This window comes from Liolophura sinensis, chromosome 8 (genome assembly GCF_032854445.1).
Source record: "Liolophura sinensis isolate JHLJ2023 chromosome 8, CUHK_Ljap_v2, whole genome shotgun sequence".
NCBI classification, from domain to species: Eukaryota; Metazoa; Mollusca; class Polyplacophora; order Chitonida; family Chitonidae; genus Liolophura; species Liolophura sinensis.
The window spans coordinates 57245122-57261010 of record NC_088302.1 but is presented as its reverse complement, the minus strand read 5'-3'; the positions used below and the strand labels follow the sequence as shown (position 1 = coordinate 57261010).

Below are 15889 nucleotides of genomic sequence, written 5' to 3'. Positions count from 1 at the left end.
AAGGTATGCATCCTTGTACTGGGTTGTAAACTATGAAGGTATGCACCATTGTACTGGGTTGTAAACTGTGAAGGTATGCAGCCTTGTACTGGGTAGTAAACTGTGAAGGTATGCAGCCTTGTACTGGGTAGTAAGCTGTGAAGGTATGCATCCTCGTACTGGGTTGTAAACTGTGAAAGTATGCAGCCTTGTATTGGGTTGTAAACTGTGAAGGTTTGCAGCCTTGTACTGGGTAGTAAGCTGTGAAGGTATGCTGACTTGTACTGGGTTGTAAACTGTGAAGGTATGCAGCCTTGTACTGGGTAGTAAGTTGTGAAGGTATGCATTCTTGTACTGGGTTGTAAACTGTGAAGGTATGCATTCTTGTACTGGGTTGTAAACTGTGAAGGTATGCAGCCTTGTACTGGGTTGTAAGCTGTGAAGGTATGCACCCTTGTACTGGGTTGTAAACTATGAAGGTATGCAGCCTTGTACTGGGTAGTAAACTGTGAAGGTATGCACCCTTGTACTGGGTAGTAAACTGTGAAGGTATGCAGCCTTGTACTGGGTTGTAAACTATGAAGGTATAGAACCTTGTACTGGGTTGTAAACTGTAATGGTATGCAGCCTTGTACTGGGTTGCAAACTGTGAAGGTATGCAGCCTTGTATTGGGTTGTAAACTGTGAAGGTATGCAGCCTTGTACTGGGTTGTAAACTGTGAAGGTATGCACCCTTGTACTGGGTTGCAAACTGTGAAGGTATGCAGCCTTGTATTGGGTTGTAAACTGTGAAGGTATGCAGCCTTGTACTGGGTAGTAAACTGTGAAGGTATGCAGCCTTGTACTGGGTTGTAACCTGTGAAGGTATGCAGCCTTGTACTGGGTTGTAAACTGTGAAGGTCGCCAGCCTTGTACTGGGTAGTAAACTGTGAAGGTATGCAGCCTTGTACTGGGTTGTAAACTGTGAAGGTATGCAGCCTTGTACTGGGTTGTAACCTGTGAAGGTATGCAGCCTTGTACTGGGTTGTAAACTGTGAAGGTCGCCAGCCTTGTACTGGGTTGTAAACTGTGAAGGTATGCAGCCTTGTACTGGGTTGTAAACTGTGAAGGTATGCTGCCTTGTACTGGGTTGTAAACTATGAAGGTATGCAGCCTTGTACTGGGTAGTAAACTGTGAAGGTATGCAGCCTTGTACTGGGTTGTAAACTGTGAAGGTATGCAGCCTTGTACTGGGTTGTAAACTGTGAAGGTCGCCAGCCTTGTACTGGGTTGTAAACTGTGAAGGTATGCAGCCTTGTTCTGCGTTGTAAACTGTGAAGGTATGCTGCCTTGTACTGGGTTGTAAACTGTGAAGGTATGCAGCCTTGTACTGGGTAGTAAACTGTGAAGGTATGCTGCCTTGTACTGGGTTGTAAACTATGAAGGTAGCCAGCCTTGTACTGGGTTGTAAATTGTGTAATTTATTTATTTATTTATTTGATTGGTGTTTTACGCCGTACTCAAGAATATTTCACTTATACGACGGCGGTCAGCGTTATGGTGGGAGGAAACCGGGGATAGCCCGGGGGAAACCCACGACCATCTGCAGGTTGCTGGCAGACCTTCCCACGTACGGCCGGAGAGGAAGCCAGGATGAGCTGGACTTGAACTCACAGCGATCGCATTGGTGAGAGACTCCTGGGTCATTACGCTGCGCGAGCGCGCTAACCGACTGAGCCACGGAGGCCCCTTGTAAACTGTGAAGGTATACAACCTTGTACTGGGTTGTAAACTGTGAAGGTATGCAGCCTTGTACTGGGTTGTAAACTGTGAAGGTATACAGCCTCGTACTGGGTTGTAAACTGTGAAGGTATGCAGCCTTGTACTAGGTTGTAAACTGTGAAGGTATACAACCTTGTACTGGGTTGTAAACTGTGAAGCTATTCAGGTATTCTATAAATGATATGATTTCGTCTTCTGATCCCCTGGAATTATTTTATTCCTTATGAGTTATGTACGGTGTATACAGGGCTTTTCGCAAAGAGACTATCCTTAAGTCTAAGTAAAAGCGATTTATATAAAGCCTGACAAGTCTAGCCCTCTTTCGTGTGATTCTTGGCAACAGAAATATAGTTTATTGGTAGGAGTTTAATGATAAAATGTATGTTTAAATGATAAAATGACACTGACATCGCACAAAGCATTTCGTTTCTCTCTATGCATGTACGCCTTTTGTGGGGTTTTACGTTGTACTGAACAATTTGCCAGTGATATGACGATAATGAAACATCAGTTGTGTGAACATATTCTGTGCACGAGTCCTTGCCGCCAAAGTGTTGACGCCACTGAAGTATTATGCGGAAGACACCAGACATGACACCCCACCCAGTAAAACTATAGTGACACCGGGCCAGCCAGGCCTGTTTCCTTGCTCAAACCTCTCAATGATAAGAACAGGCAGTAAAAAGTACCATTTTTAAAGTCTTTAGTATTACCCACCCCGGAATTGATTCCAGGCCTCCCGACATCGAGGCGTACGCTTTCACTATTAGGCCACAAAATAGGTCCTTGTAGTTTCTAACAACTATGTTTAATGATATTCTCACACTGGCATCACACATAACCTATAGTTTCTAACAACTATGTTTAATGATATTCTCACACTGGCATCACACATAACCTATAGTTTCTAACAATTATGTTTAATGATACTCTCAAACTGGCATCAGACATAACCTATAGTTTCTAACTATTATGTTTAATGATACTCTCAAACTGTCATCACACATAACCTATAGTTTCTAACTATTATGTTTAATGATACTCTCAAACTGGCATCAGACATAACCTATAGTTTCTAACAATTATGTTTAATGATACTCTCAGACTGGCATCACACATAACCTATAGTTTCTAACATTTATGTATCATGATACTGTCACACTGGCATCAGACATAACCTATAGTTTCTAACAATTATGTTTAATGATACTGTCACACTGGCATCACGCATAACCTATAGTTTCCTACAATTATGTTTAATGATACTGTCACACTGGCATCACACATAACTAATAGTTTCTAACAATTATGTTTAATGATACTGTCACAATGCCATCACACATAACCTATAGTTTCTAACAATTATATTTAATGATACTCTCACACTGGCATCACGCATAACCAATAGTTTCTAACAATTATGTTTAATGATACTCTCAAACTGTCATCACACATAACCTATAGTTTCTAACAATTATGTTTAATGATACTGTCAAACTGGCATCACGCATAACCAATAGTTTCTAACAATCATGTTTAATGATACTCTCAAACTGGCATCACACATAACCTATAGTTTCTAACAATTATGTTTAATGATACTGTCAAACTGGCATCACGCATAACCAATAGTTTCTAACATTTATGTATCATGATACTGTCACAATGCCATCACACATAACCTATAGTTTCTAACAATTATGTATAATGATACTGTCACACTGGCATTACGCATAACCAATAGTTTCTAACAATCATGTTTAATGATACTCTCAAACTGGCATCACACATAACCTATAGTTTCTAACAATTATGTTTAATGATACTCTCAAACTGGCATCACGCATAACCAATAGTTTCTAACAATCATGTTTAATGATACTCTCAAACTGGCATCACACATAACCTATAGTTTCTAACAATTATGTATAATGATACTGTCACACTGGCATCACACATAACCTATAGTTTCTAACAATTATGTTTAATGATACTCTCACACTGGCATCACACATAACCTATAGTTTCTAACAATTATGTATAATGATACTGTCACACTGGCATCACACATAACCTATAGTTTCTAACTATTATGTTTAATGATACTCTCAAACTGGCATCACACATAACCTATAGTTTCTAACAATTATGTTTAATGATAATCTCACACTGGCATCACACATAACCTATAGTTTCCTACAATTATGTTTAATGATACTGTCACACTGGCATCAGACATAACCTATAGTTTCTGACAATTATGTGTAATGATACTCTCAAACTGGCATCACACATAACCTATAGTTTCTAACAATTATGTTTAATAATACTGTCACACTGGCATCACACATAACCTATAGTTTCTAACAATTATGTTTAATGATACTCTCACACTGGCATCACACATAACCTATAGTTTCTAACAATTATGTTTAATGATACTCTCAGACTGGCATCAGAAATAACCTATAGTTTGTAACAATTATGTTTAATGATACTGTCACACTGGCATCACACATAACCTATAGTTTCCTACAATTATGTTTAATGATACTGTCACACTGGCATCACACATAACCTATAGTTTCTAACAATTAAGTTTAATGATACTCTCACAATGGCATCACACATAATACCAGTTTTTAGCAATTATGTCTAATGGTACTTTCACGACATCTCACATAACCTACATGTATACTTAGCTATTAAACATAGGTCTTATCAAGTTTACTGCTTTTTTTTTAAAAAAAAAAAAAAGTTTTTTTATTCTTTATAATGTGCTCACACTTCCTCCTTACTTATCCTTTGTGAATGCCCTGGGGCCTCCGTGGCTCAGTTGGTTGGCGTGCTAGCGCAGAGTAATGACCCAGAAGCCTCTCACCAATGCGGTCGCTGTGAGATCAAGTGCAGCTCATGCTGGCATCCTCTCCGGCCGTACTTGGGACGGTCTGACAGCTACCTGCGGATGGTCGTGGGTTTCCCCCGGTCTCTTCCATTATAATGCTCGTATAAGTAAAATATTATTGGGTAGAACACCAATCAAATAAATAAATAAATTGTGAATGCTCTACAGCACGCTTTTCAACCAGACATGGCATCCGCTCACCTTTGCACATGTAGAACCCGCTCTTCAACCAGACATGGCATCCGCTCACCTTTGCACAAGTGGAACCCGCTCTTCAACCAGACATGACATCCGCTCACCTTTGCACAAGTAGAACCCGCTCTTCAGCCAGACATGGCATCCGCTCACCTTTGCACAAGTAGAACCCGCTCTTCAACCAGACATGGCATCCGCTCACCTTTGCACATGTAGAACCCGCTCTTCAACCAGACATGGCATCCGCTCACCTTTGCACATGTAGAACCCGCTCTTCAACCAGACATGGCATCCGCTCACATTCGCACAAGTAGAACCCGCTCTTCAGCCAGACATGGCATCCGCTCACCTTTGCACAAGTAGAACCCGCTCTTCAACCAGACATGGCATCCGCTCACCTTTGCACAAGTAGAGCCCAGAATCTAAATCTTCATACACAGTTCCACAGTCCTGGGAAATTCTTTCGGTCCTCCTAACATACTTTGGTTAAATCCAAATCTTGTCAATCAAAGAAATTGACTAACTCATCCACAATATGTGTAGTGAATTCAAATCAGTGCTTGCCCTAGTAATATAGTTGCCTGTGCTATTCCCCAGTTATTGTATTACTGTTCATTGACATACCAGTGTTTTAACGACCCAAATCAAGCTCACGGGACTTTATTTCCACCAACTTTATTAATTTAGCCCATTTTGTACACCTGATATTTAAGCGAATAAGCAAAGAAATAAAATACATGTACTCTAGAGTTGACAAGGGCAGCAGCGTTGACAAGGGTAGCAGTGTTGACAAGAGTAGCAGTGTTGACAAAGGCAGGGGCCTTGAGACACATATTCAGCATATTCCCATATCATCGCCATTCCATGTTGTCTTCCTTTGATTCTGAAAACACTGGAGACATAGATTACCGCAGGAGAGTGCGCTTGTACTGTGCCACGTTAGCACAGTCACCGGTATTTACAGGTCACACCCGGTTGTGTCGATCCTAAAAACACTGGTTTGGAATGTCGGGAAAAGGATAGTGCCCGGGGTGTATTCCAAATACAGTGACCTGGACAGAGTACATATGCACTAAGTGAGAGACTAGAGGGCCAAACGATGACCACTACCAACAGTACGATCCCAGAAATCTAATCGTATCCAGGTCAACAATCTGTGGATAAAAGAATGGAAGTGGCATATTATTCCCACACAATGAGACCGTATAGATGAGCACGTACTTTTTACAGTTATTTACCAAACGAATGACATTAAATATTACAGATGTTCTGAGACAGAATAGCATAGTTACACTCAGAATGTTTGCTTTTCTGATCAAAGATAGGCGACGAAATCTGTAGGGGTCAAAGGAATGGAAACACGATCTAAGGTTAGACAGTACAAAGAGGTCAGGTGACACTGTTATAAATATGTACAATGTCTTCAAGGCACGAAAAATGCGCCAAGAATGCTTGCAGTCAGAAAGGGCTTGGTAATCTGACCTAAGTCTAGTGAAAACTTCAGGGTCACAGATAACAGAGGTAAGTATAAATACAGAGCTGGCAGTGAACTCGTTTGGTAACTTGGAATCAGATCCATTCAGACAGAAAGCACAGAATGGCTCTCGCTCCGGTACTCGTCTTCTTGCTTACTCTAACACTGGTTGTATCATTGCAAACAAACGCCGACACAAACGCTTGTGTAAACGAGGACCCGTGCACATGTAAATTCAAAAACGGAAATGTCCTCAGTCTGCGCTCTCTTGCCAACTCAGATTCCACTGCCGCCTTCAATCTCTTGAACGTGTTTGGGTTTTATGACTTTTATTTCAACCCTTGTCTCACGTTCACAGAAGGTTCCTGTGGGGGTGGTGACGTGGCCGTCTGCCAACATGTCCGCAGTATGGCAGGATCTGGAAACTACACCTGCGGGGTGCAAAGCTCAGCTCGCTTTGTCCACAGGGACTCTGACACTTCTGGTCTGTACCTTCGCTATGACAATGGCGATGATGACCGTAAGACGTACATCAAGCTGGTTTGCGGAAATGGAACCGAATCATCCCTGAAGTTTTTGTCCGAATCGCCGGTAAAGGTCTACAATCTGGAACTGACCTCGCCGTGCGCATGCCCGGGAGCTGACGAGAACTGCAAGCAAAAACTCCGATGTATCAAGGTAAGAATTCTGGGCAAAAATTAAATATTCAGTGTGATCCTAAAGGTATTACGACAATACTGTCTGCATTTTCACCCAGTTTTATTGCACTCCGTTGAGTACCAGTATTAATGGTTTGCATCGCTCAGATAGATTGACTGTAACATACAAAGAAATAGTGTTGTATCAGTCACATAGCCATACAGGAAATAATAACACGGATTGATTGCTGTAATACGTGCTGTTGTTACATTACTGGGATCACAAATTAGTATAATAAACATTCAGAACGTATTCTAGAGCGCTACATGATATTGCTTTACTATTTATATGACTAGAACATCAAATTACCCGCTCTATGTACCGTGAACTGTGAACTTATAAACTGTGGCACATCTCGGTAATATAAATTCACTATCTGTTTACATTACAAAAGGATGCGGGCCACGTGGCTTTGCTACACGTACCAAAATAACACAAATATCGAAACTAAATGAAGCAATAGCAAAAAGATATGCAGATTTCTGCTTGCTGTTACTGTTACTGTTTATAATGACAATAAACACATTATACGACGTACCGATTGGTATTCTTCCCACGATCGCTTACTGAGAGTAGAGGAATGAAGAACACATTATCGCATGGAGGCCGCCATATTGTGAACAAGGTAGATAACTGTGCGTTAACACTAAACACTAAGAACGGAGTTACCTCCCATTAGCGTGCATAAAGTAGTTAACATTACTTGCTTACGTTTGGCCGTTACATTCAGTGTAGAGAAATCCTGTATTCCTCGAAACAAATGGGGTACCTTATCCCGTGCTATGGCGCCCAAGCATTTTTTGCCTTACAGTACAGGATTATACGTTACCAATTTGCCGACAAACCGCCATGGCAAGGGCTGGAATAGATAACAGTCTACAGAGCTAAGGTTCGGGCCATCCATAGGGCGTTGTTGAAGTTTGGATTTCAAAATGATCAGTTAAACCGGCATGCACAGCTGTTTGTTACAAAATTCTGTTACAATTCCCGTGTTTTGCTTCAGGAGGACGAATGTTCTTGCCGTTTGTCTGATGGAAGAGGAACCATCAATTTGCGCGCGCTCAGTTCTCCAAAGTCTCCCATCCAGTTCTCTACTCACGGCCGGAAACAGTTCCTCTATAACCCGTGTCAAGGTAATGTCAACATACATCGTCTTGCCTACATTCAGACCTCTACAACCCGTGTCAAGGTAAGGTCAGAATGCATCGTCTTGTTTACACTCAGACCTCTACAACTCGTGTCAAAGTAATGTCAACATACATGGTCTTGTCTACATGGTATTGTCCACATCCAGACCTATACAACCCGTGTCAAGGTAGCGTCAGAATGCAACGTCTTGTCAACGCTCATACCTCTACAACCCGTGTCAAGGTAACGTCAGAATGCAACGTCTTGTCAACGCTCATACCTCTACAACCCGTGTCAAGGTAAGGTCAGAATGCAACGTCTTGTCAACGCTCATACCTCTACAATCCGTGTCAAGGTGACGTCAGAATGCATCGTCCTTTTTACACTCAGACCTCTACAACCCGTGTCAAGGTAACGTCAGAATGCAGCGTCCTTTTCACACTCAGACCTCTACAACCCGTTTCAAGGTAATGTCAACATACATGGTATTGTCTACATGGTATTGTCCACATTCAGACCTATACAACCCGTGTCAAGGTAACGTCAGAATGCAACGTCTTGTCAACGCTCATACCTCAACCCGTGTCAAGGTAACGTCAGAATGCAACGTCTTGTCAACGCTCATACCTCTACAACCCGTGTCAAGGTAGGTCAACATACATGGTCTTGTCTACATGGTATTGTCCACATTCATACCTCTACAACCTGTGTCAAGGTAAGGTCAGAATGCAACGTCTTGTCAACGCTCATACCTCTACAACCCGTGTCAAGGTAACGTCGGAATGCATCGTCCTTTTTAAACTCAGACCTCTACAACCCCTGTCAACGTGACGTCAGAATGCACTCAGACCTCTACAACCCGTTTCAGGGTAATGTAAACATACATCGTCTTGTCTACATGGTATTGTCCACATTGAAACCTCTACCACCCGTGTCAAGGTAACGTCAACATACAACATCTTGTTTACACTCAGACCTCTACAACCCGTGTCAAGGTAACGTCAGAATGTATCGTCCTTTTTACACTCAGACCTCTGCAACCCGTGTCAAGGTAACGTCAGAATGCATCGTCTTTTTTCACACTCAGACCTTTACAACCCGTTTCAAGGTAACGTCAGAATGTATCGTCCTTTTTACACTCAGACCTCTGCAACCCGTGTCAAGGTAACGTCAGAATGCATCGTCTTTTTTCACACTCAGACCTTTACAACCCGTTTCAAGGTAGCGTTAACATACATTGTCTTGTCCACATTGAAACCTCTACAACCCGTGTCAAGGTAATGTCAACATACAACATCTTGTTTACACTCAGACCTCTACAACCCGTGTCAAGGTAAAGTCAACATACAACATCTTGTTTACACTCAGACCTCTACAACCCGTGTCAAGGTAAAGTCAACATGTATCGATTTGACTATTAGTTAATTACAGAGGCCATTAACAGAAACCTGCGACTTGGATGAGGCCATTTTACTTCGTACACCCGCTAATAATCTCACAGGCTGATATGGCCTCACTTTCATTGACACCTTCCGGCTTTTTCTCAGAGTGCTGTAAACACCAATGATGTATATCTACTGACGATGGTCGATATAACAACCTCATACCTCAGGTATACTAAAAGACTTGTGCATTTTCCACCTATTTCCTCCCTTATCTGGATCGGGATAGAATGTAGGACAAATAAATAGGGCTTTAAATGGTAAACATAAACAACAGGCTAATGAATTCTCTACCCCCGAGCAATGAAATTCGATTACTCCTGACTGATGTGATTAGGGTCCCTCTCAGAAAGAATAAAGTCAATTTTTCATGTAGAATTGAATTCAAACATATTTTTTCTTCCACCGGCAGGTTTCCGGATCCACAGTAAAAACGCCAGTGTAAACCAGTGCCATGACGTGTCTCTGTGTGGACGAGAGAACGTGGGACAGGCCGCAGAACGTAACCTGGACCTGGGCAAACCGTCCAATGTCCAGTTTGATTTCAGTTATTACGACAACTCCGTGTCACTGATGTACATGGGCGCGGCGGGAAGGCAAGTACCGTCGTTCAGCTTAGCAACGGACTGAATGTTCTACTTATAGAATATTTTGCAGAAACTTACATGAATCAGTGAGTTATACATATAGAATTCCTTCTCAATCATTCAATCACTTTTACAGATCGTCAAGAGTTAAGTTGGTATGCGACAGACGAGCTCGAGAAAAACCGGTGTTCGAGTTCGTGAAGTCAAGCGGAAAGAACTTCGTAAGTGTTAAACTGCTTGCATATTACCTGGGTCTCTCATGGAATTTTTGTCTTAGCTGGCATGTTGCATTATATCGCCTCCTAACCAACCTACCTGCATTATTCTCCACTCTTTCAAAGAATTCCATACTTAATCAGGATGCCTGCCTTATTACCAACTCAATTCCTCGACCAACATTTCCCCCCACTCTCTCATATAATTCCTCGCTTAACCAACATGCCTGAGTTATTCCTCACTTTTCTATGTATTCCTCACTTAACCAGCATCCCTGCATTATTCTCCACTCTCCCATGGAATTTCTCACTTAACCAACCTCTCTGTATTATTCTCCACTCTCCCAAAGGATTCCATACCTGATCAGGAAGCCTGCCTTATTACCCACTCAATTCCTCAACCAGCATCCCCCGTCCTTCCACTCTCTCATATAGTTCCTCGCTTAACCAGTATCCCTGCAGTTTTCCTTCACTCTTTCATGGAATTCCTCTTAACCAGCACTCCTGAGTTATTCCTCACTTTTCCATGGAATTCCCCACTTAACCAGCATCCCTGCGTTATTGCCCCACTCTCTCATGGAATTCCTTACTTACTCAGCATGTCTGCATTATTCCCCACTCTGCCATGTAATTCCCCACCTAACCAGCATCCCCGCATTGTTCACCACTCTTTCCATCGCCAAAGTATTTTGGTTTTGTAGTTCAGGTTACATGTCAGTGTGTGTGCAGAGTTATCCACCCGGCCTGCAAGGGGGGCGCTCTGGCCTGTTTTCGCTCTCTTCCTGTTGTGTTGTTGGACTGCGTTTGGTATTGTGCATTGTGAACGAAAATACATTTCTACCTTACTGATACACGGTCATCTCGCTTGTGGTTTTATCGCTGTAATATCGGGACTCCTCCTACCTCAACTGGCGTATGGAATTCCGTACTTAACCACCATCCCTGTATTATTGCCCCACTCTCTATGGAATTCCTCACTTAACCAGCATGTCGCTTTATTTCTACGCTCAGTCATGGCATTTAGTCTCTACCATTGATGTATATAATAAAGCTAACAATGTCAATCATCCCTTGCTTAGCACTACATGTGTGTTGCCCAGTTTTCCGTATCTGGTGTGCTCGGCATAAGGTTTCAGGGCGCCACGATTATATAAAAGTGATTAAGAAGAACAATACAGACTTAATATGACTAAAGTAATGTTGAAATCGACATTAAACTTCAAGCCAAATCAGAAAAAAAAATGTCTATGTACTTTGGTACTGAAGTTTCCTCTCCGGCCGTACGTGGGAAGGTCTGACAACTCTGCCCGGTTTCCACCCACCATAATGCTGGCCTCCGCCGTATAAGTGAAATATTCTTGAGTACGGCGTAAAACACCAATCAAATAAATAAATAAATGCTCAAGTTTGTCGCCCCGTCGAATTTGTCGAGTTTATCATTAAAGAAGTTTAGGGTCAAAATTTCAAGGTTTGAAATCTGACGTAACTGGAATATGTTAATAATGTTAATTAACAAAGCTGTGACCTGATATGGCACATTATACCTCTCCTCCCCAGGCAGGGGGTATAATCATCGTGAAAACTACCTTGTTCGCATGTATATAAAAAAGTCTATACCGGCTAGCAATCTACAAAGAATGTTATTAAATCATATGTTAGAAGATTTATAAGGACTGAAGGGTCGGCTTGAAGCTTACCCGTCTTTATTATAAAGGTACTGGTGTAGAGCCTGTTGAGGCTGTGGTTCTCGCAATTTACGTCTGTTTCAGATATTTCGCCTAAGGAGCGTTTGCGCATGCCCGGGCGGATGTGTCGCCCCCGCGCGTTTTTGTCAGAAAGTCGATTCCTGCACCTGCAGATACGACGACGGTTCCGGGACAATCAGTTTGCATTACCTGGACAACCCTTACTCTCCGCTCCAAACTGCGGTTCAGCCGTTCCCGTCCGTCTTCTATAACTTCTTCTACAATCCATGCTCAGGTTTGAAGTTGGGTGAGTCTTGCTTTATCGGCGTGGCAATGTTACAAATGTACGTCATAGTGGCATGTGACCATGTAGATCACAACGTTTGTTTAAGTGCTCAGATATACGTACCACGCAAATGAGTAGAACTTCTGACGAAAGGCATTACGCATAATAGTGCATATCAGGAGTCAATCGAGCGCCTTCATGACTCCAATCCTAGGCCTCTTCAAACACAGTCGGGGTTCTCAGTGACTAACCCAATTAAATCTTCTTCTTCGCCATCAAATAGGCCGCAGATTCAGAGCTGATTTGACTGGTGCTTTAAGTTAGGATATTTGGTTGATGTGTGATGATGAAGTATTCACCTGTCATCGACAGAAGTTTTCACCTCTCATCGACAGAAGTTTTCATCTGTCATCGACAGAACTATTGACCTGTTATCAACAGAGGTATTAACATTTAATCGACAGAAGTATTCACCCGTTATCGACAGAAGTTTTCACCTGTCATCGACAGAACTATTCACCTGTTATCGACAGAGGTATTAACATTTCATCGACAGAAGTATTCACTTGTCATCGACAGACATATTCACCTGTCATCGACAGAAGTTTTTGCCTGTCATCGACAGACATATTCACTTGTTATCGACAGAGGTATTAACATTTCATCGACAATCGTATTCACCTGTCATCGACAGAGGTATTAACATTTCATCGACAGACGTATTCACCTGTTATCGACAGAGGTATTAATATTTCATCGACAGAAGCATTCACCTGTCATCGACAGACGTATTTACCTGTCATCGACAGACGTATTCACCTGTTATCGACAAACGTATTCACCTGTTATCGACAGAGGTATTAACATTTCATCGACAGACGTATTCACCTGTCATCGACAGACGTATTCACCCCTTATCACTGCTTACTTATCTTTCAGGGGGATCCTGTTCGCAGGTATCAGCGTGTCAACAAATCAACGACACCTTTGGTGGCATCAATCTGTCATACCGTCTAGGCGCGGTGCAGCCCTCGACCTTCATCCAGAGTAATGAGGGACAGGTTATCATACAATACACAGGTACTATACATCTAATCTATATCTTCCCGTAGTCATCATCCAACACAGGCATTATAAGTTAAATCTACCCCTTTCCAGAGAGTCATCATGCAATGCTCAGGTATTATACGTCCAATCCATACAGTTATTAGCCATCACTCATTAATTGTACGCCCAATCTATCCCTTCCCATAAAGTCATCATCCAATATTTAGGTATTATACGTCCAATGTATCCATTCCCAAAGAATCACCATCCCATACTCACGTATTATACGTGCAATCTATCTCTTGCTATAGAATTATCATCCAATTCTCAGGAATTATACGTCCAATCTATCCCTTCACATAGTATCATCATCCAATACTCAAGAATACGTCCACTCTATCCATTTCCATAGAAACATCATCCGATACTTAAGTATTATACGTCCAATCTACCCCTTTCCATAGAATCGTCATCCTATACTCAGGAATTATACGTCCAATCTACCCCTTGCTATAGAATTATCATCCAATTCTCAGGTATTATACGTCCAATCTATCCCTTCACATAGCATCATCATCCAATACTCAGGAATTATACAACCAATCTATCCATTTCCATAGCACCACCATCCGATACTTAGGTGCTATACGCCCAATCTATCCCTTTCCATAGAATCATCATCCAATACTCAGGAATTATACGTCCAATCTACCCCTTTCCATAGAATCATCACCCAGTACGCAGGTATTATGCGTTCGATACTTAGGTGCTACAAGCCCAATCTATCCCTTCCCATAGAATCATCATCCAATACTCAGGAATTATACGTCCAATCTACCCCTTTCCACAGAATCATCACCCAGTACGCAGGCATTATGCGTTCGATACTTAGGTGCTATACGCCCAATCTATCCCTTTCCATAGAATCATCATCCAATACTCAGGAATTATACGTCCAATCTACCCCTTTCCACAGAATCATCACCCAGTACGCAGGCATTATGCGTTCGATACTTAGGTGCTATACGCCCAATCTATCCCTTTCCATAGAATCATCATCCAATACTCAGGAATTATACGTCCAATCTACCCCTTTCCATAGAATCATCACCCAGTACGCAGGTATTATGCGTTCGATACTTAGGTGCTACAAGCCCAATCTATCCCTTCCCATAGAATCATCATCCAATACTCAGGAATTATACGTCCAATCTACCCCTTTCCATAGAATCATCACCCAGTACGCAGGCATTATGCGTTCGATACTTAGGTGCTATACGCCCAATCTATCCCTTCCCATAGAATCATCATCCAATACTCAGGAATTATACGTTCAATCCACCCCTTCCCATACAGTCATCATCCAATTTTCAATATTAATCTGCCCACCCTGTCTCTACTCATCCAGTTATCAGTCAACACTCAACAACAGCCACAGGCAATATTGATGCGACTACTCTGTCTCTACCGACGGACATAATACGAAGATATTTTGAATAAAACTTATGACAGTTTTGTGTGTGCTTAAAACATTATATGTTTATGATAACTACCGCGAGATCCCGTTCTTGTGTAGCTCATAACAGCCATGCCTCCATGGTTTACAGGTGGCGACCAGGACAGGAGCTTCCAGGTGGCACTGGTGTGTGATCGTAAAGCCGTCGTGCCCGTGTTAGGTGATGCTTCAGGCTATTCCTCCACGATTTACAGCTTTAGCCTTCACTCTCGGTGCGCTTGTCCTAACGCCTGTCCTGAGAAATAAACGTGCATGGTCTGCTGCTAAACACTAGTTAGCGTTTTGTCTTTGTTGTTATGAGGGCATCCGTGGCTCAGTTGGTTAGCACGCTAACGCAGCGTAATGGCACAGAAGCCTCTCACCAATGCCGTCACTGGGAGCCCATGCTGGCTTCCTCTCCAGCCGTACGTAGAAAGGCCTTCCACCAAGCTGCGGATGGTCGTGGGTTTCCCTCAAGCTCTGCCTGGTTTCCTCCCGCCATAATGCTGGCCGCCGTCGTATAAGTGAAATATTCTTGAGTAAGGAACACCAATCAGATGAAATAAAATAAAGAAATAAATTTATTGTTATGACCCATCACTTTAATAGTGTATCACATGAGATATTTGTACATATTTGTATATAACATACAGCTAAGGTGAATAGCAACACAGTGTAATAAATACTGTGAGACATTTGCCCGAGTCGCCCGAGCTGCATAGCAACTCGCTGTAATAATATGAAACATCCAGTCGAGCTGTATAGCAACTCGCTGTAACAATATGAAACATCCAGTCGAGCTGTATAGCAACTTGCTGCGTTAACACGAAACATCCAGTCGAATCTTATAGAAACTCGCTGTAATAATACGAAACATCCAGTCGAGCTGTAGGAACTCGCTGTAATAATATTAAACATCCAGTCGAGCGGTATAAGCAACTCGCTGTAATAGTACGAAACACCCAGTCGATCTGAACAGCAGCTCGCTGTA

The 15889-nt window shown here is 42.2% G+C and overlaps 1 protein-coding gene across 1 annotated transcript; it reads left to right on the top strand.

Moving 5' to 3' along the window:
* Window positions 1–5446: 5446 nt before the first annotated feature.
* LOC135473713 (uncharacterized) lies at window positions 5447–15165 on the top strand. The gene is made up of 7 exons (XM_064753579.1): window positions 5447–6992; window positions 8017–8146; window positions 9996–10179; window positions 10307–10391; window positions 12155–12377; window positions 13296–13436; window positions 15011–15165. Exons 1-7 carry the CDS (start codon window positions 6438–6440, stop codon window positions 15163–15165), a joined length of 1473 nt encoding a protein of 490 aa, XP_064609649.1. The 5' UTR covers window positions 5447–6437.
* Window positions 15166–15889: the final 724 nt, after the last annotated feature.